Below are 21,475 nucleotides of genomic sequence, written 5' to 3' on the forward strand. Positions count from 1 at the left end.
CTCGGACCCCCTTAGGCTGCTGCTGTATTAGTCAGCTTTCATTACGTTATGCTGCAGTAACAGGCAAACTCAGAATCTTAGTGGTTTACAACCATATAATGTTTAGCCCACTATGCTTCCAACCTTGCAATGAAATAATGCAGTTTTTTTCATTTTCGATGTGAGAAAAATCAACTGTTATGAAATTAAATGACTCCTAATGGACTGCAATCACAAAACGTATGTAAATGTAACTTTGCAACTTGAATTAAAAAAAACAAACATCCATCTGAATGTGGAAGTATACCTAATCTGTCAGAGGATAAAGATTAAGGTAGCTTGATGATTATTGACTCTGCTTTGTGTCACCCACTAAGTCAAAAATGTTAACTGAATACATTTTTATTTTATTTTTTTAATTTAATATTTAATTTAATATTTTATGTTATTTATTTATTTAGGCTGCACCGGGTCTTAGTTGCAACGTGCGGGATCTTTTTTTTCAGCTGTGGCATGAGGCATCTAGTTCCCTGACCATGGATCGAACCTGGGCCCCCTGCATTGGGAGCGCAGAGTCTTACCCAATGGACCACCAGGGAAGTCCCTGAATACATTTTTAACCCAATAGTTGTTACCATAACAAATACATAGTGTGAACACAATGTTTATATGGGATTTGGCATTGCTATGAACTCTCTTACAAATTAAACATGCAATTTGGAGTTGTAATAGATTAATTTTGTCATTTCAATTTGTTAAAGACTTTTTTCTTAAATAGACTATTCACAATTAAAAAAAAAAAAGATTTCTCTCTCACTCACAACATAAGTCAGCTTGGGGGTTGCTCTGTTCCATGTGTCTTCTTCATCGTGGGGCCCAGGCTGGAAGAGAAGCCCGTCTCTGACTCATTCTCTAGGGAAGCAGTCTGGTTTGATGGCTCAGAGCATGGCCTTGCACTCAAACAGGGCTGGGTGAAAATCCTGCCTTATCAGAGTTAGTGCTCACAACACCTCTGTGAGTGAAGAGGTGATTTTAGTCACATTTTACTGATGAGAAATCTGAGGCTCAGAGAGGTTCATTATCTTGCCCAAGGTCACACAGGGATGTGAAGAAGTGAAGCCAGAACTCAACCATAGGTGTGCCTGGCTCTGGAGCCCACACTCTCACTTCGCTCTGCTCTTCTGCCCCTGCAGAGTAGACTCCGGTCTGCTAGCTAAACGTGGTGGATTGAGCACATGCATTCAGCTGTTTTCTCTCAAAACCCCACTAAAAATACAGGAGAGAAATACGATATTGATGAAATGGTAAGGACAAAGAGAACGAGAGCAGCAACAACAGAGGGAAGAGATGTTAAAGTTTTGGAAGATGAGAAGCAGAAGGAGAAGGTGGCAGAGATGAGAAGGCGGGCCAAGGAGGAATCAGAGGCACCTGTTCCCGCAGAAGGTGGGAGTGGAGGTGGGGCCGAAGACAGGGGCCACGTTGGAAGCGAGAGCCCCAGGCCACTAGCCCACCCCGTGCAGCCCCGTGACTGCCCCAGCCCCCAACGCACACACAGGAAACTGGAGTTTTATTCTGAGGAGAGGATGAATCAGGGAAACAGGTATAGTGGAAGAGATGAAGCTCTGTAATTTTTTTTAATAGATTTTTTTTTTTTGATGTGGACCATTTTTAAAGTCTTTATTGAATTTGTTACAATATTGCTTCTGTTTTATGTTCTGTTTTTTTAGCCACGGGGCATGTGGGATCCTAGCTCCCTGACCAGGGATTGAACCTGCACCCCCTGCATTGGAAGGTGAAGTCTTAACCACTGGACCGCCAGGGAAGTCCCGAGGTTCTGTATTTTACAAGAGGGATTAAGTGAGAGTTTATAAGCTAAATGGTGAGCACCACCTCCTCCCTCTTTGTGCCACTCCATTTCCAGAATTCTCTCTGCCCGATGGATACACCTCAGGCAGGACCCTGGAACATTCTTCTCTAGAGAAACACAATGACCCCAGGAAAGGGATCTATAAGTAAGGACATTTCGAAGTTCCCCCAGTGAGATGTCTGATCCTGGCCCAATTACCCCACAGTGAGCCCCACCAATTGATAAGCTTTATTCCTCACAGCCCCCAGTATCCAAACAACTCTTCAGGGTCTCATTGTTAAGTATGAATGAAAGGGAATTCTCTGGCGGTCCAATTGTTAGGACTCTGCACTTCCACTGCAGGGGGCATGGGTTCGATCCCTGGTCAGGGAACTAAGATCCCACAAGCCAAGTGGAGCAGCCAAAAAAACAAAAACAAAAACAAAAGAAAGAAAAATAAGTATGAATGAAAAACAAAGGATCACCAGATATCTGAAGAAAACATCTAATATGGAAGACAGAAGTAAAAATAGACAAAACAAGGGCTTCCCTGGTGGTGCAGTGATTAAGAATACGCCTGCCAATGCAGGGGACACAGGTTCGAGCCCTGGTCCGGGAAGACCCCACATGCCGCGGAGCAGCTCAGCCCGTGCGCCACAACTACTGAGCCTACGCTCTAGAGCCTGCGAGCCACAACTACTGAGCCCACGTGCCACAACTACTGAAGCCCATACACCTAGAGCCTGTGCTCCACAACAAGAGAAGCCACCACAATGAGAAGCCTGCATACCGCAATGAAGAACAGCCCCAGCTCGCCGCAACTAGAGAAAGCCCAAGTGCAGCAACGAAGACCCAACACAGCCAAAAATAAATACATAAATAATAAATAATAAATAAATAAATAAATAAATAAAAATAAATTAAAAAACAAAACAAAAAGGAATGGAGGGCCCAGAGACAACACAGATGGACAGAGAAAAATGCCTTAGAATGATTAATATCTTCAGAGACATAGGGAATGGTATTACACCCATGAAACAGAAACAAGATGTTAAAAACAAAGAAAATCTAATCATAAGGAAGAAACATTTGAAAATTAAAATCATGGCAGCAGGAAAAAAGTTGAGAGAGAAGCTGGAAGATAAGTTTAAGGACAATTTCCAGAAAGCAAACAAAATCACAAACAAAGAGACCACGGAAGAAAGGTAAGAAAAGTAGACGATAAATCCAGAGGGTCCAACAGTCAAATAATAGTTCCGGAAAAAAAGAATAGAGGAAGTGAAAGAAAATTATCAGGGAATAATAAAAAAACTTCCCAGAGGACTTCCCCGGTGGTGCAGTGGTTAAGAAACCGCCTGCCAATGCAAGGGACACGGGTTCGATCCCTGGTCCGGGAAGAGCCCACATGCCACGGAGCAACCAAGCCTGTGTGCCGCAACTACTGAGCCCGTGCTCTAGAGTCCGTGAGCCACAACTACTGAAGCCCGTGTGCCTAGAGCCCGCGCTTGGCGATGAGAGAAGCCACCGCAATGAGAAGCCCACGCACTGCAATGAAGAGTAGCCCCCACTCACCTCAACTAGAGAAAACCCGCAGCAACAAAGACCCAATGCAGCCAAGAATAAATAAATAAATTTTAAAACAAAACAAAACTTCCCAGAGCTCAATGACACAAATTTGCAGATTGAAAGGCCCACCTTGAAAAGATACACATACCCCCAATGTTCATCGCAGCATTATTTACAATTGCCAAGGTATGGAAGTACCCATATCAATAGATGAATGGATAAGGAAGATGTGAGACCTAGTATTCCACTGTGTGTGACACACACACAGTGGAATACTAGTCAGCCGTAAACAAGAATGACATTTTGCCATTTGCAGCACAATGGATGGAGTTGGAGGGCATGATGCTAAGTGAAATAAGTCAGACAAAGACAAATATTGTATGATATCACTTATACGTGGAACCTAAAAAATACAACAAACTAGTGAATATAACAAAAAAGCAGACACAGATATAGAGAACAAACTAGTGGTTACCAGTGGAGAGAGGGAAGGGGGGAAGGGCAATATAGGGGTAGGGGAATTAGAGGTATAAATTCTTAGGTATAAAATAAGCTACAAGGATATATTGTACAATACAGGGAATATAGCCAATATTTTATAATAATTATAAATGGAGTACAACCTTTAAAAATTGTGAATCACTATATTGTACACATGTAACTTATATAATATTATACATCAACTATACATCAATTAAAAAAAGGCCCACCTTGGGCTTCCCTGGTGGCGCAGTGGTTGAGAGTCTGCCTGCCAATGCAGGGGACACGGGTTCGAGCCCTGGTCTGGGAGGATCCCACATGCCGCGGAGCAACTGGGCCCGTGAGCCACAATTACTGAGTCTGCGCGTCTGGAGCCTGTGCTGCGCAACAAGAGAGGCCGCGATAGTGAGAGGCCCGCGCACCGCGATAAAGAGTGGCCCCCCACTTGCCGCAACTAGAGAAAGCCCTCGCACAGAAACGAAGACCGAACACAGCCATAAATAAATAAATAAATACATAAAATTAAAAAAAAAAAAAAGGCCCACCTAATTCCCAGCACAATGAATAGAAAAAGATTCATTATGACATTAGAACACCAAGGATAAAGAAATGATTCTAAAAGCTTCCAGGAAGGAAAAAGCCATTCATATACAGATGATCAAAAATCGGAATGAATGGCATCAGCTTTCTCAGCCTCAACACTGGGAGCCAGAATACAGTTGGATAAAGTCTTCAAAACTGTAAGAGAAAATTATTTCCAAACTTAAATTCCATTCCCTGCCAAACTAGTAACCTAGCATAATGATAGAAGAGAGACATTTTCAGGTATGCAATGCCTCAGAAAATGTTATCTCCTGTGTATGCATTCTCCACCAAAATGAGAAAGACAAGAAAATAGTTGATCCACACCGGAGGGAGGTGTAGGAAAGTCCCAGGTGACAGCTGTACAGCAGGCCGGAGTCAGTGGATGGAAGGCTCCAAAAGGAATATGTCCAGGAAAAAAGTGAATCAGGGACCTCCCTGGTGGCACAGTGGTTAAGAATCCACCTGCCAATGCAGGGGACATGGCCTCGAGCCCTGGTCCGGGAAGATCCCACGTGCCGCGGAGCAACTAAGCCCATGCGCCGCAACTACTGAGCCTGTGCTCTAGAGCCCACGAGCCACAACTACTGAGCCTGCATGCCGCAACTACTGAAGCCCACGAGCCTAGAGCCCGTGCTTCACAACAAGAGAAGCCACCACAATGAGAAGCCCGCGCACCTCAACGAAGAGCAGCTCCCGCTCGCGGCAGCCAGAGAAAGCCCGCGCGCAGCAACGAAGACCCAACGCAGCCAAAAACAAAATAAATAAATAAATTTTTTTAAAAAAGTGAATCAGATATAGTGTCTGATGTGTTTGACCCTACAGAAACTAGGTCTCAAGGTCTTTGGCTTAAAAAAAAAAAAGTATTCTTTAAAAATTTAGGAAGAATTAATGATAACTGCAAAGAAAACTCAGCAACAAAGAGGAGGCAAACATTGTATTATATGAACTTGAAAATGTACACATTATAACATTTCTGATACTGAGATGCATCCTGCAAACAATGGAGTGTCACAGTTTAGTTTCTTGGTGGTACATAAATAATGGTGCATCTTACAATATCAGATTAGGAGAATTATAGTGATATCTCCAGAAGGATAAAAAGATGTGCAAGGAAGGAAATGTAATTATAGTGGTTCATGAATGAACAAGACATATAGCCATAATGAGGTAAATAAGCATTAATGGAATATGGTATTTACCAAAAATTGTTATATTACCATATTGGGAGGATGAAAGAAGGAGAAGTAGGGCATGAGTGGTATAAAATAGTCAATGAGTCATCTTCCATAACGGGGAGTAAAAATACAGCATCTAAAATCAATATTTCAAAAAAAAAAAAAAAAGCAATATGAGTACATTATTTAGAAATATGTAGGTAAATACCAGAAGAAGCAACTGAGAGTCTGAAGGAGGGATTCAGGGATGGGGAAAGTGGGGTAGGGAATTGCTGGAATTTTTTTTCTGTTGTTGTTGTTATAAACCTTATGGTACTGTTTGGCATTTTAAATCATGTATATGGAGTATTCTGGTTTGGATGGAATGAAAAAAGGACGTGAGGGAAGGAGGGAGTAAATCGGGAATTCTCCATGGATCCCAGCCTTGAATCAGGACGTCCGGGGATGATGCCCCTTTATGAAATCCGATTGATGGGAGGGGAAACTGAGCAATTTGAAGGGGCTCCCATTATGGGGAGATTGAACCCTCCTGTAGTGGGATGGTAGATCCTGCCAGGAGAATTTTGTTTTCAGGTCCTGCGCTCCTTTAGAGGCACTGACTTCCTCAAAAAAAGGAGGTGGCTCCCAGCAGTGGCTTCACCCAGGCCCTCCTGAGGCTCTGCTCTCTGCAGCCTTGGAGCCAGGGATCCAGGCTGGGGTGGGGTCATCACAGTCTGGCAGCACCGACCTGTTGTCTCACCGTGCCTTGGGCACCGGCCGGGCGGGAGCAGCAGATGCACCCACTCCACCTGGTGGAGGAAGGGAGATTGCAGCCCTGGAGCCCAGGATTTTTGCAACAGTTTCCCTGTTGGGAAGAACCACTACTTTGTTACTTGGTTGTTACAAACTAGTCCTCAATTTCATCTTCCTCTTAATTCAAACACTCTGTGACCAAACATCTTTGATTCCTACTCTGGAGCTGCTCCAGCTATCCACTGCTGTATAATAAACCCTCCCAAACCTAGTCACACCAAACAACCACTGTCTGTTATGCTCTAGGATTCAGTGAGTCAGGAATTTGGATGGGGTTCCACAGGGTTGGCTTGTCTCTCTAGTCCATGATGTCTGAGGCCTCAGCTGGGAAGATGCAAATGGCTGGGGGCTGGAACCACCTGGAGGCTCCTTCACTCATATCTAGCATTTCGGCTGGATGACTTGAAGGCTGGGCTCAGCTGGGATGGCTGGCTTAGTGCCCCCATGTGACCCCTCTTTGTGGCTTGGGCTTCCTCAAAGCATGGTAGTCTCAGAGTAGTGAAACCTCTTACCTGGTAGATCAGGGTGCTAGGAGTGAATATCCCAGTGAACAAGGCCAAAGCTGCCTGTCCTTTTATGACCCAGTGCTATGGACTGAACGTTTGTGTCCCTTTGAAGTTCGTTTGTTGAAATCCTGATCCCCAGTGTGATGGTATTTAGATGTGGGGCCTTTGGGAGGTAATTAGGTTTAGATGAGGTCATGAGAGTAGAATCCCATGATGGGTTTAGTGACCTTATAAGAAGACAAATGAGCGACCAGAGCACGCCCCCCGCCTCAGCCAAGGGAGGACACTGCCAGAATGTGGCCATCTGTAAACAAGCAAGAGGGCTCTCACCATACGCCAAATCTGCCAGCATCTTGATCTTGAACTTCCCAGCCTCCAGAACTGTGAGAAATAAATGTTGCTTAAGCCATCCAGTCTGTGGTATTTTGTTATAGCAGCCCAAGCTGACTGAGACACCCAGCCTCCAAAGTCCCACAGCATTGTTTCCCCCAGACTCTATTGGTCAAAGTGGTCACAAGCCTGCCCAGATGAAAGGAGAGGAGACATAGAGTGGCCTCCGAAAGGGAATTTGCAGCCATCTCTGTAAACGGCCACAGAAGTCCAATACTACTAATCAGAACAAGAATAATTTAAAGTATTTTACACATATATCTGTTCATTGGGTAGATTAACGAGGAAGCCAAAGCATTATGATAGTTAAGAGTCTGGGATTAAAGTCAAACAGAACTGAGTTCAAAAACTGGCTCAGCCACTGAGCTGCGTGTCCTGGAGCAAGCCACCTCACTCCTCTACACCTCAGTTCCCTCGCTGGCCAAATGAGGGGAGTAATATCTCCTTCATAGGTTGTGTTCGTTTTTGTTTTTGTTTTCGAGGATGACACAGGGTGGCATATGCAAATAACTTATGCCACAATAAGCATTCAGAAAATGTTAGTCCCTTTTCTCTAGGTTATTTCAAAAGCTAAATTTCCATTATTTCTATTACCTCAAAACTTTTTAAAGATGTGCTACCATTGCAATCTTTACAGATATATGGAAAAAATAGCTGCCTTTCCTCAGGGGACAACACCCCCATTCTTTGAGGGAATTGTCCAACCCCTTGTCTCCAAGCATGCTGTCCAACAAGAGCTGCCATCTTCTGCCTCCTGGGTCACAGTGATAGAGCGGGGAGTGGACAAAAGAGCCAGACTGGACCAATCATCACACCCCCACCTTCCAGGCCTTAGTGATTGCTCTGGAGGAGGGCATATGACCCCAGAGGATCAATCACACTCTTGAAGATTTGCCCTTTTTTTACCAACTAGCTGTCAGGGAAGTGAGCTCCCATGTGAATCCATGATTTTCTGATGGCCAGGATCCCAGCCTTATGGAGGAAGCCAGTTCAACAGCAGGAGGTCACCGTGGACACAGGAAGAAACAAATACAAAGAAAAGCAGGGACTGAGAGGTACAGAGAGAGTCCTGGATCCACCCCTGAGTCCCGCTGTCTGGAGCTGTCCCCCTGCAACTTCCTGGTTAGACAGCCCATCATTTCCTTTTCTCCTAAACTATTTGATTTGTTTTCTGTCATTTACAACCAAAAGAATTCTGCGTAAAATACCACTCTGATTTATATATTTTTTATTAAAAAGTTAAATTGTCCATAAACTCCAGTACTTTCGCTGCTATAGGGAAACAAATCGATGACTGTGACACACCTCCCAAGTGATAAAACCTACCAGTGTGTTGAGAGCTGCTGACTTGAGCTTCCTGCAATTCATTCCAGCTTAGATAGATGAAATTGATTCACTGAATGATGAAACTTTTCAGTTGGAGGGCCACCTCCTTTCCCATACCAGCCACCAGATTTTCTCACCTATGGGTTCTGTTCTCACCAGCATGACCCTGGTCCCTGGCTCCGGCATTTGGCCACACTCTGGCTCAGAGCAGCTGACATTGCAAAACCCAGCTTGCCCCAGGCCCCAACAACGGAGATTAGAGGAGATTAGAGATATTTGCCCTCAGGGCACTGGGAAGAAAAGATCCCTTGAAAGCTGTGTGCTTTGATACGGTTTATTTCTCCTCTAATTGAGGAGTTGGCTTTGAAAAAAACAGTTCCGGTTAAAATATAAATAAGTGATGCCTCTAAAAGTAGAAAAGAATCTTATTGAGAAACTAACTTTCAGGAGATAAAAGCAATCTTTAGTTTACAAAGTGAGTTTCCCATCCCAACTCTAAATGACTTATCTTTTTTTCTTGGAAAGAAAAACAAAATTTTTGCTTGGGAAAACACATGTCCTTTGTCAGTTGGAGCTGAATGACAGAAGCAGCCCATGTGGTAGCTTCCCAAGCCTCATCAGACTCACTCACATTGGTTTAAGCACATGCAGTCACTGGATGCAAAGTGTGTACTGACCTCTGGGAGAGCTGTAGCATTCTGGGTGCCAGTCGGGATCTGTCAGTTATTACCTATCTTACTTACAGATGAAAAATGAGTCCCATTTTGGGAATTCCCTGCTGGTCCAGTGGTTAGGACTCAGTGCTTTCACTGCCAGGCCGGGTTTAATCCCTCGTTGTGGAACTAAGATGCCCGCAAGCCACGAGGTGTGGCCAAGAAAAAAAAAAGAAAAAAGAAAAATGAGCCCCATCTTGAAAAGACATGGAAGGTGACTGGAGAGAAGTCAGATGGCAGCATAAACTTGTATGAGAATTTGAAATCTCTTCCAAACAGTCCTTGTGAGTTTACCTCTTCCTTGTTCTTTTAAGCTCTATACACAATTTGTAACACTTGGCGGGCAGGAAGGGAGCTGGTTGAGGAGTGGGGAGGAATGCCCTTCTTCTAGCTCCATCCTGCTGTTCTCCAAGAGGAGGGAACGCAGGTCTATTTGGTTTGAGTCTACCTTATGGATCAGGCCACGTTTACTAGTGGGCTAGGTCACTGTACATTCACAGGTTCTGTACAGCTGATTGGCCTCTTTTCCACTGCCTGCTTCCCAAAGCCTGAGGCGCAGAGTTGGTATGACCCTACCACGACCCTTTCTTTCTTTCTTTCTTTCTTTCTCTCTTCCTTCCTTCCCTCCCTCCCTCCTTCCTTCCTTCTTTCCTTCCTTTCTTTCCTTTCTTTCTTTCTTTCTTCCTTCCTTTCTTTCTTTCCTTTCTTTCTCTCTTCCTTCCATCCTTCCTTCCTTCTTTCCTTCCTTCCTTCTTTCTTTCTTCCTTTCTTCCCTTCTTTCTTTCTCTCTTCCTTCCCTCCCTCCTTCCTTCCTTCCTTTCTTTCCTTTCTTTCTTTCTTTCTTCCTTCCTTCTTTCTTTCTTCCTTTCTTCCCGTCTTTCTTTCTCTCTTCCTTCCTTCCCTCCCTCCTTCCTTCCTTCTTTCTTTCCTTTCTTTCTTTCCTTTCTCTCTTTCTCTTTCTTTCTTTCTTCCTTCCTTCCTTCCTCCTTCCCTCCCTCCCTTCTTCCTTCCTTCCTTTCTTTCTTTCTTTCTTTCTTTCTTTCTTTCTTTCTTTCTTTCTTTCTTTCTTTCTTTCTTTCTTTCTTCTCTCTCTCCCTCTCTCTCTCTCCCTCTCCCTCTCTCTCTCTCCCTCTCATGCTCTCCTGTCATGAAGCTGAATTGGAAAACTTTACAGTTTGGCCACATGGCTCTCTCTCCATTTCCTCTCACATGTGTATCAGGACTCTCTCTTTCTTCTTTTCTCTAAGCCTTGGTGGCCAGTGAGTGTTATATTTCAGACTTGGACTTTATTGGAGGGAGTGGTCACTTTTCAGGCTCCAGTGGACTGCACCCGCCCCACACCGCCAGAGAACCAGCCAGGGTTCATGGCTGGTTCTCATTCGTTGTTTCCCATTTGTTCATCAAGAACCCCACAGAGCAGCAAACCTGCTCTTTCTACCTGCCTGTCTTGCTCTTCTTGTCCACTGGCAGGGTGTGTGTGTGACAGAGATCCCAAATAATAGGTACAAGATAGATAGACATTCTTCTTCACTCACATAAAGTCTGCATTGTCACGGCAGCATTGCTCTACAAAGACCTCTGGGGCTCAAGCTCCTTCTAACTTGTGAGTGCCCTGTCCCTAGAGTGTTGCCTTTGTCTCCATTGCCTAAGTGGGCTCACCTTCCCATCTGTGCTCCAACTGGCATGGAGCAAAATTATGAAATGTACCAGGGACATGGAGGAGGAGTCCCTGCATCTAAGGCAGTGGTCGGCAAACTACAGACGGCACGTCGGCCATGTTTCTGAAAACCCAGTTTTATTGGAACATAGCCACTCTCATTTGTTTAATATTGTCTAATGACTGCTTTCAAACTACAAGGGCAGAGTTGAGTAGTTGCAAAAGATATAATATGGGCCAAAATATTTACTGTCTGGCCCTTTAAGAAAAATTTTGCTGGCCCCTTCTCAAAGGGCATGATCTGGAAGCTGCCTGCTTGACTTCTCACACTCCATTGATTAGACCTTAGTCACATGGCCACACCTAGCTGCAAGGAAGACTGAGAAACGTAGTCTTTAAGGTAGGCCACTGGCTCAGTTAGATATGTAGTTATAACTAAAGGGAAAAAGGGGAGACAGACTATTGGAGGACAACCAACTATCTTTCCTACGCTGGGTCATGTGTCCTTCAGTCAGATTTTGGTGCCTGTTATATTGAAATTCAATTCTTGTAAGCCAGGTTCCTGATATTCACTTATAACCGTGCTGATTTCTTCTGTCATCTCTGCCTTCCCTTCCTCATTGGGATATTTTACTAGAGCAGAACTAGAGTTCCATTCTGACTTTCCACTCAGAGTCTTCTTCTTGAATGCCTGTACTTTCAAGTGTGGAATAAGTGCCTGGCTATGTCAGCGTCTCCTTCACTTCCACTCACAAAGTCCCTGTTGGCACGGTTACTCGCACTTCACCATTCCACGTCTTTGTCAGAACTTGGTCCAAAGCAGCAATTCCCCTCCACGTCTGGAATGGAAATCACTTCCCAGGCAAGTTAGGAACTTGTTGTACCCTTGATGGTGGGTAAGTAGGAGTCCTAATAGATGTCCCAGTAGATGAGGTCTCATCCACACCATTCTTATCCTATCTCTGGTCCCCTTTGTGATCTAGGCCAGGACTTTCTTCCATTCTCTGCATCCATGACAACTCCTCCTGGTGTTTCACTCTCAACACGCAAGCCCTCAGCTTTGAGAATTTCTAAAGCAGGCATGTAACTTCTTAAAACACTCTTCCTTCCTAATAGATCTGCCTCTTTTAAATACCTCCCCAAGGCTATATCCAGTCTTTAGTCCTAACACACCATCTTGGTTACACCCATGAGATCATATTTACCACCCTGTGTTCTGGCTTCAACCTTGGATTTGCTCATGACTCATGAACTGTCTGTATATGAGTACAGAACAACTACGGATCAGATCTGGGGCAATTTTTGAAACTATTATATGCTATGTGAGTAACAACTAAAAGAACTCAGGGTTCCCAGATCACAGAAAGGAAGACTGGATGGTTGCCATCTTCTAACAGTTGAAGGGGCTGTCTTGTGGAAGAGGGAGTACAACATTTCCACAAGGTTTCTATAAAATTTGACTATTTTTTAAATGCTATTTTATTTTATTATTGTTTTGTTTTTGTTTGTTTGGTTTTTGGCCACGCCACATGGCATTCGGGATCTTAATTTCCTGGCCAAGGATCGAACCCACGCCCCCTGCAGTGGAAGCACGGAGTCTTAACCACTGGACTGACAGGGAAGTCCCAAAGTTTGACTTTTTAAAACCAATGAGTGGGCTTCCCTGGTGGCACAGTGGTTAAGAATCCACCTGCCAATGCAGGGGACACGGGTTCGAGCCCTGGTCCGGGAAGATCCCACATGCCGTGGAGCAACTAAGCCCATGCACCACAACTACTGAGCCTGAGCTCTAGAGCCCACGAGCCACAACTACTGAGCCCACGTGCCACAACTACTGAAGCCCGTGTGCCTAGAGACCGTGCTCTGCAACAAGAGAAGCCACGACAATGAGAGGTCCACGCACCACAATGAAGAGTAGCCCCTACTCGCCGCAACTGGAGAAAGCCCGCACACAGCAATGAAGATCCAACACAGCCAAAAATAAAAACAAATAAATAAATAAATTTATAAAAATAAATAAATAAATAAAACCAATGAGCAAGTATTACTTTGGTAAAAAAAAAAACAAACAAAAAAGACACACACACGAGATTGGACTTGTTCTGAGTATCCCAGAATGGGATCAAAAGCAAACCCTTTTTGATGCAAAATCAAAAAGAACCTTCTAAGAAGTGGAGCTGTCCAATATGAAACGGGTTGCACAGAGAGGTAATGAGATTCTTGTTTGGATGGTATTCAAGTAAATGATGATGACCACTTGATTCCAAGCAGAATGGGGAGTTTGACAATGTGGCTCTCCTAGGCAGCATCCTATTGATTGCAGAGTAATAAGAACCTTCTCACATTAGCTCAGGTTAGAGGGGATTCTGGAAAGAATTCAGCTCTCATTGAATCAGAGGAAAAGTTGAGCAACTAGGCTGTAGGAAGGGTGGGAATGAGATCAGCTCCAAGCCAGGCCCACTGTGGTGACTCAGCTTTCAGCTCTGTTTCTTTTTCTTTTTCTTTTTCTTTTTTTTTTCAGTTTGAACTCTTCCCCAAGAATCTGAAAGACCACTGGCAAGACTGTAGCTTTGCTTCTCCTGAGTCAGGTATTCAGTACTTGTTCAATCAACGATGGTCATGGGGGTGGAGTCTTGTGATTCAAACATAAAAGCATGATGACAGGGCTTCCCTGGTGGCGCAGTGGTTAAGAATCTGCCTGCCAATGCAGGGGACACGGGTTCGAGCCCTGGTCCGGGAAGATCCCACATGCCACGGAGCAACTAAGCCTGTGCGCCACAACTACTGAGCCTGCACTCTAGAGCCCGTGAGCCACAACTACTGAGCCCACGTACCACAACTACTGAAGCCTGGGCGCCTACAGCCCGTGCTCCACAACAAGAGAAGCCACCACAGTGAGAAGCCCGCGCACCGCAACGAAGAGTTAGCCCCCGCTCACCGCAACTAGAGAAAGCCCGCGTGCAGCAACAAAGACCCAGTGCAGCCAAAAAATAAATAAATAAATAAATAATAAAATTTAAAAAAAAAAAAGCATGATGACAGAGATCATCCATGCAGTGGGTATAAAAATTCTCAGAAAAGTTGGGAGGGGCAGACACCCTCAAAATGATATATAGGGTCCTGTCCAAACTCAGGGCTCACTAATTCTGAGTCAAAAGTAATTTCAAGCAGATGATGTGCTTCATGGGGTTGTAAAGAGGCCAGGACTAATTCATATTCAGCTGAAGGCACATGATTGAAATAAAGTGAGGGGTCGGGAGAGATAAGATCAGCGCCGTGGGAAGAATCGGTGGAAAGGGAGTAAATATGGCTCATTGATCAACTCACAGACTTGGTGGGTTGCCTACCGGGACGGGCATTGTCTAGGACAGAGCTACCCACAGGCTGACTTACAAGTTACACAGCACCTGTGTCAAGGCAGGGTTTTTTCCCCATGCAGTTTTTAAAATATACTTGTAAATTTTAGAATAGTTTTAGATTTACAGAAGGGCTGCATAAATAATACAGAGTTCCTACAGATCCCTCACCCAGTTACTATGGTATATTGTCACAACTAATGGACCTCTATTAATATGTTTTTAACTACACTCCATACTGTATTTGGATTTCATTAGTTTTTCCCTAATGTCATTTTTCCATTCCAGGATCACATCCAAGATACCTGTATTCATTTCTTAAGGCTTCTGGAACAAATTACCACAAATTTGGTGGCTTAAAACAACAGAAATGTATTCTCTCTGGAGTTCTGGAGGCCAGAAGTCCTAAGTGTGTAGGCCACACTCCCTCTAAGGGCTCCAAGGGAGAAGCTTCCTGCCTCTTCCAGCTTCTGGTGGCCCCAGGTGCTCCTTCGCTTGTCACCGTGGGGTGGGCTATATCTTGGAGCTGATAATGCTGATCTCTGCCTCCATCTTTATATGGCCTTCTTTGTGCATCTCTGTGCCTGTGTGCCTCAAATTTCCCTCTCCTTTCTCTTATAAAGACACCCAGTCATTGAATTTAGGGCTCACACTAAATCCAGGATAATCTCATCTTGAGATCCTTAACCTAATTACATCTGTAAAATCCTATTGCCAAATAAGGTTACATTCACAGGTACTGGGGGCTGGCACTTGGACATAGCTTTTTTTTTTTTAACATCTTTATTGGAGTATAATTGCTTTACAATGGTGTGTTAGTTTCTGCTTTATAACAAAGTGAATCAACTGTACATATACATATATCCCCATATCTCCTCCCTCTTGCATCTCCTTCCCACCCTCCCTATCCCACGTCTCTAGGTGGTCACAAAGCACTGAGCTGATCTCCCTGTGCTATGCGGCTGCTTCCCACTAGCTATCTATTTTACATTTGGTAGTATATATAAGTACATGCCACTCTCTCACTTCGTCCCAGCTTACCCTTCCCCCTCCCCGTGTCCTCAAGTCCATTCTCTATGGACATAGCTTTTGGGGGGACAAAATTCAACCCACTACAATACACATTTTTTTAAATTTTATTTTATTTATTTTTGGCTGCGTTGGGGGGGGTCTTCGTTGCTGCGTGCGGGCTTTCCCTAGTTGTGGCAAGCGGGGGCTACTCTTCATTGGGGTGCGCGGGCTTCTCATTGCGGTGGCTTCTCTTGTTGCGGAGCACGGGCTCTAGGTGCGCAGGCTTCAGTAATTGTGGCTCGTGGGCTCTAGAGTGCAGGCTCAGTAGTTGTGGCGCATGGGCTTAATTGCTTCGCGGCATGTGGGATCTTCCTGGACCAGGGCTTGAACCCGTGTCCCCTGCATCGGCAGGCGGATTCTTAACCACTGCGCCACCAGGGAAGCCCTACAATACACATTTAGTCATCATGTCTCCTTAGGCTTCTTGGGGTTGTGACAGTTTCTCAAACCTTCCTTGCTTCTAATGACCCTGCCAGTTTTGAGGATTATTGAGGATCAATATTTTGTAGACTGTGTCTCAATTTGTTTGCCTGATGTTTTTCTCATGGTTAGAGTGGGGTTATGGGCTTCGGGGAGGAGGACCACAGAGGTGAAGTGCCCTTCTCAACACAACATATCAAGGGTATGTGTTATCAACTGGACTTACCACTGATGAGGTTAACCATGACCACCTGGCTAAGGAAGTGTTTACCAGACTTCTCTACGGCAAAGTTCCTTTCTTGTTCCCCCATTTCCATACTGTACTCTTTGGAAGAAAGTTACTAAGCATAGCACACACTTACGAGATGGGGAGTTATGCTTCACTCCTTGAGTGGGGAGCATTTGCATAAATTATTTGGAATTCTGCTATTGTCCTTGCAATTTTGCATGCATTCTCTCATATGAAAGGCAGGTTTCATGGATTCCAACCAGAGTTCCATGGCCTTTTCCCAATTCCCCTTAGAGAATCTGAAATGCAGGACAAATCATCTGAGGAAACAATTCTCTGAAGAGTTTTCAGTAACAGAAAATGCTATAGGACAGAGCTATTCACAGCATGGACTGGTGTGGTCCACATCTGCTTCTAGATCTATAATAATGTAAGTATAGATATTGAAAGTGACATTCAGAAACTGCATAGCAATTTGACAGAGTTATCTTATGTGTGTTGAATGTAACAATAAAGATGCCTTTATTATTATTATTATTATCCCAGTAATTCACTTGTATTGTCCTTTATACAAGTATTGGTCCAGGACGAATTGGGGGGGAAATGGTCTTCAGCAGAGTGGACCCCACTGGGTGTGGCCTAACACAGGCTCTGGTGTTCCAGGCTGCTCCCTTCTCCACACCCACTCTGCATGCACCCCTCACTCCCAGACATCAGAGTGAAGCCCGGACCCACCAATGGGCTCCTGTCTGGGCCTCATCCCACTGAGCTCATGACAGTGACCTTCCCTACAGGGCATACTGTTCTTACCTCCCCCCATCCCCCTGGCAGGACAGCCCCTCTGCGGTGCCCCCAGGGGCAGCATCTCTGGCTGCTCTGAGCCTGTCTGTGGTCAGCTCCATGGGCAGCCACAGCCAGCCCTGCCTGGGAAAGAGCCAGCCCTGCTCTCACCATGCTCTGGGCATCCAGCCCTTTCCATGAGTGAAGCCCTTTCAGTTCCTTTTGCTCGTGGTCAGACACATGCAGGGGGCAGCAGAGGGCAGCAGGAGGGGGACAGGAGTCTCCAATCCAGAAAGGGCTTCCAATGTAGACTTTTACTAATCTCTCCAAATGAGGTCATTCATATAGTCATGTGACTGAAAGGAGGCCATGACCAGGCCATCCCGCCAGGGCTTAATTTAAAATGATAAATACAGATGGCCGATAGGCACATGAAAAGATGCTCAGCATCACTAATTATTAGAGAAATGCAAATCAAAACTACAATTAAGTACCACCACACACCGGTCAGAATGGCCATCATTAAAAAGTCTACGGGGGCTTCCCTGGTGGCGCAGTGGTTGAGAATCTGCCTGCTAATGCAGGGGACACGGGTTCGAGCCCTGGTCTGGGAGGATCCCACATGCCGCGGAGCAACTGGGCCCGTGAGCCACAACTACTGAGCCTGCGCGTCTGGAGCCTGTGCTCCGCAACAAGAGAGGCCGCGATAGTGAGAGGCCCGCGCACCGCGATGAAGAGTGGCCCCCGCTTCCGCAACTAGAGAAAGCCCTCGCACAGAAACGAAGACCCAACACAGCCAAAAATAAATAAATAAAATTAATTTTTAAAAAAAAAGGTCTACGAACAGGCTTCCCTGGTGGTGCAGTGGTTAAGAATCCACCTGCCAATGCAGGCGACACGGGTTCGAGCCCTGGTCCGCGAAGATCCCACATGCCGCAGAGCAACTAATCCCGTGCGCCACAACTACTGAGACTGTGCTCTAGAGCCTGCGAGCCACAACTACTGAGCCCACGTGCCACAACTACTGAAGCCCGTACACCTAGAGCCTGTGCTCCGCAACAAGAGAAGCCACCGCAATGAGAATCCCGCGCACCGCAACAAAGAGTAGCCCCCGCTCGCCGCAACTAGAGAAAGCCCGCGTGCAGCAGCGAAGACCCGACAGCCAAAAATAAAAATAAAATAGTTCTGAAGAGCCGACAAGATGGCGGAAGTGGAGCAGAAGAAGAAGCGGACCTTCCGCAAGTTCACCTACCGTGGCTTGGACCTCAACCAGCTGCTGGACATGTCCTGTGAGCAGCTGATGCAGCTGTACAGCGCGCGGCAGCGGCGGCGGCTCAACCGCGGCCTCCGGGGGAAGCAGCACTCGCTGCTGAAGCGGCTGCGCAAGGCCAAGAAGGAGGCGCCGCCCCTGGAGAAGCCCGAAGTGATGAAGACGCATCTGCGCGACATGATCATCCTGCCCGAGATGGTGGGCGGCATGGTGGGCGTCTACAATGGCAAGACTTTCAACCAGGTGGAAATCAAGCCTGAGATGATTGGCCACTACCTAGGCGAGTTCTCCATCACCTACAAGCCTGTGAAGCACGGCCGGCCCGGCATTGGGGCCACCCACTCCTCCTGCTTCATCCCCCTCAAGTAGCCTGCTGGCCAATAAAGGTAGAGACTTGTCTAAAAATAAATAAATAAATAAATAAATATATTTTTTTAAAAAAGTCTACAAACAGCAAATTCTGGAGAGGGTGTGGAGAAAAGGGAACCTTCTTACACTGTTGGTGGGGATGTAAATTGGTGGAACCACTATGGAGAACAGTATGGAGGTTCCTCAAAAAACTATAAATAGAGCCACCATATGATCCTGCAATTCTACTCCTGGGCATAAACCCAGACAAAACTATAATTCGAAAAGATACATGTACCCCTATGTTCACTGCAGCACTATTTACAATAGCCAGACATGGAAACAACCTAAATGTCCATCAACAGATGAATGGATAAAGAAGAAGTGGCATATATATACAATGGAATACTATTCAGCCATAAAATATAAAGAAATAATGCCATTTGCAGCAACATGGATGGACCTAGAGATTATCATAGTAAGTGAAGTCAGAAAGAGTAAAACAAAAAAGTAAGTCACAAATACCATGATATCACCTATATGTGGAATCTAAAATATGACACAAATGAACTTATCTATGAAACAGAAACAGACTCACAGACATAGAGAACAAGGGAGAGGAGGAGTAGGGGAGGGATGGATTGGGAGTTTGGGATTAGCAAATGCAAACTATTATATATATAGGTAGAGCTGAATCACTATGCTGTACACCAGAAACTAACACAACATTGTAAATCAACTACACTTCAATAAAATTAAATTTTTAAAAATGATGAATGTATCTTTTATGTTGATTGTTATTACACTAAATATAGAAGAACGCAGAATCTACGTATTTCAAGAAAACTAATTTATGTAAAAACGCGCAGTCACATTCAAATATTTGATATATCCCTGGTGGTCTAGTGACTAGGATTTGGTGCTTTCAAATATGAAATAAAAATATTCAAATATGAATAAAAATGGCTTTTTAAATTATTGAACTGGGCTTTAGTTGAAAAAAAACATCTTTTCATTATCTAGTGGATAACCTGATACTACAGTGTATTCTGTGTTAATATATATGACAGCTTAAATGGCAATTTGTATAATCCTATTCTGGCATTATTTTCACTTTCTAATCTACTAAGAGCCTCAAAAAATCCATTGACCAGGCCACATACGGGTGCCCCACAAGCCCTGCTGGAGTCATTTTCCCCTTCCCTCCTCTCAAGCAATCCTTGCCAGGAGCCACCTCCATCCAGTCTCTGTTGGGGCTTCCCTCCCCCGTTGACCCTCTTCTTGAAGGAAATTTCCAGTTCTTTAGCTCATTACAGAGTCTGGTTCACTGCTGTCCCCCTGCCTAGCTCAGAGTCCAGCACATAGTAGGTGTTAACAGACTGAATTGTGTGCCCCCCAAATTCATATGTTAAAGCCCTAATCCCCAATGTGACAGTATTTGGAGATGGGGCCTTTGGGATGTAAGTAGGATTAGAAGAAGTCAGGAGGGTGGTGCTCCCATGATGGGTGGGATTATTGCCTTTATAAAAAGAAACACCAGAGAGCTGCTGTCTCTCTTTGCCATATAAGGACACAGTGAGAGGGTGGCCATCTGTAAGCCAGGAAGAGAGACCTCACCAGAAACCGACCATGCTGGCACCCTAATCTTGGACTTCCAGCCTCCAAAACTGTGACAAAATAAATTTCTGTTGTTTAAGCTGCCCAGTCTGTGGTACTTTGTTATGGTGGCCCAAGCCAAGTAATAAAGTAGGTACTCAATATATACCCCTTGATTGAATAAATAAACAATACATAAACACGGAATGGACAAACCACTTACACAGGATTCATTCTTTGAAAGGATCCCTCTTTGCTTCAACCCCCTTTGATTTCTAGTCTTTGACAAAAACCTTAGACCTTCACAGGCCAGTGAGACAAAATCAATGGCAGTTTGGGTTCTTAGGGTCTGTTTCTTAGCACAGGAGTGGCAAATAGTGTGCCACCTAGAAAAGGCACCTAGAATTACTTGGTGGTGGGCTCATCCAGCACTGAGCTGATATGGATTCTGAAGCCCCTTCTGGATTCAGTGCAAGGAGTGCTGTGATTGATTAGCAATGCCTGTCATGGCTGTGGGCGGGGTGAGTGGAGGCATCTGGGCCAATCCTGACTCAGAAGCTTCTGCTTAGGATGCATTTAAGCACAGGCACCTGGTACTAGCATCAGTGCCTTCTCTAAGCAGTGTATTTTTGCAGTCCCACCCTCAAGGGGCTCCCAGCTTCTGCAGGTGCGAAAGAGGAAGAAGGAGCATGGTGGGTGCAGGAGAGGATGAGAGTCTGCTGCTCGAGACCAAGGAGACCTTAATTCTGTGCCTGTCCCCTGGATCAGAACAGCTCTTGAGCTGAAAGCAATCTGTACATATATAGCATGGTATGCAGGCTGGTGCCTCTGAGAGAAGTTGCAATTCAATTCCATAAACATTTATTTAACACCTTTCACAGGCCCAACATCATGCTGAGTACCATGAGAGAAAACAGAAGCATTCTGAGTCCTGTCTCCAAGGGGCTTACAGTCTTCCAGGGAATGAGACTGGCCAGGTGATGAGTATGCAGGTGGTCCAGGGAAGGAGGGCAGGGTGAGTCTTTAGGTGGCTCCATGCCCTAACAGACAGGCAGGGCAGGGGCTGGCACCCGATACTAGGAGACAGTTGTGCAGTCCACATCAGGAGGGTGTCCTGTGACAGCTCAAGGGGAGTTGGGGCAGGGATAGGAGCTGAGTGGGGGGCTGCAGGGAGCAAGGCAAGAGGCTAGCCATGGGGTATGGGAGTCAGACCAAGACTCTGCTGTGCAGAGCTAAGGGCAAGGACTCGGGCCCTGAGTAAGGGACCCAGGGCCAGCCTGTGGGGGTCACAAGGAGCAAGACCAGTGCCCAGTAGAGCCCAAATCCTTGACCGAGCAGGGGAACTGCTGACCAGGCTCCATATTGCCTATGCCTCAGGCCCCAGCTAGGA

The 21,475-nt window shown here is 45.3% G+C and overlaps 1 protein-coding gene across 1 annotated transcript; it reads left to right on the top strand.

Annotated features, from left to right (window-relative positions):
* Nucleotides 1–18,060: 18,060 nt before the first annotated feature.
* On the top strand, nucleotides 18,061–18,544 carry LOC118890712 (40S ribosomal protein S15-like). The gene has a single exon (XM_036843872.1). It carries the CDS (start codon nucleotides 18,073–18,075, stop codon nucleotides 18,508–18,510), a length of 438 nt encoding a protein of 145 aa, XP_036699767.1. The 5' UTR covers nucleotides 18,061–18,072; the 3' UTR covers nucleotides 18,511–18,544.
* Nucleotides 18,545–21,475: the final 2,931 nt, after the last annotated feature.

Source organism: Balaenoptera musculus, chromosome 2, assembly GCF_009873245.2.
Source record: "Balaenoptera musculus isolate JJ_BM4_2016_0621 chromosome 2, mBalMus1.pri.v3, whole genome shotgun sequence".
Classification (NCBI taxonomy): Eukaryota; Metazoa; Chordata; class Mammalia; order Artiodactyla; family Balaenopteridae; genus Balaenoptera; species Balaenoptera musculus.

Excerpts from the sequence above, each read along its gene's own strand:
- LOC118890712 (XM_036843872.1), top strand. The coding sequence starts at position 18,073 with ATGGCGGAAGTGGAGCAGAAGAAGAAGCGGACCTTCCGCAAGTTCACC.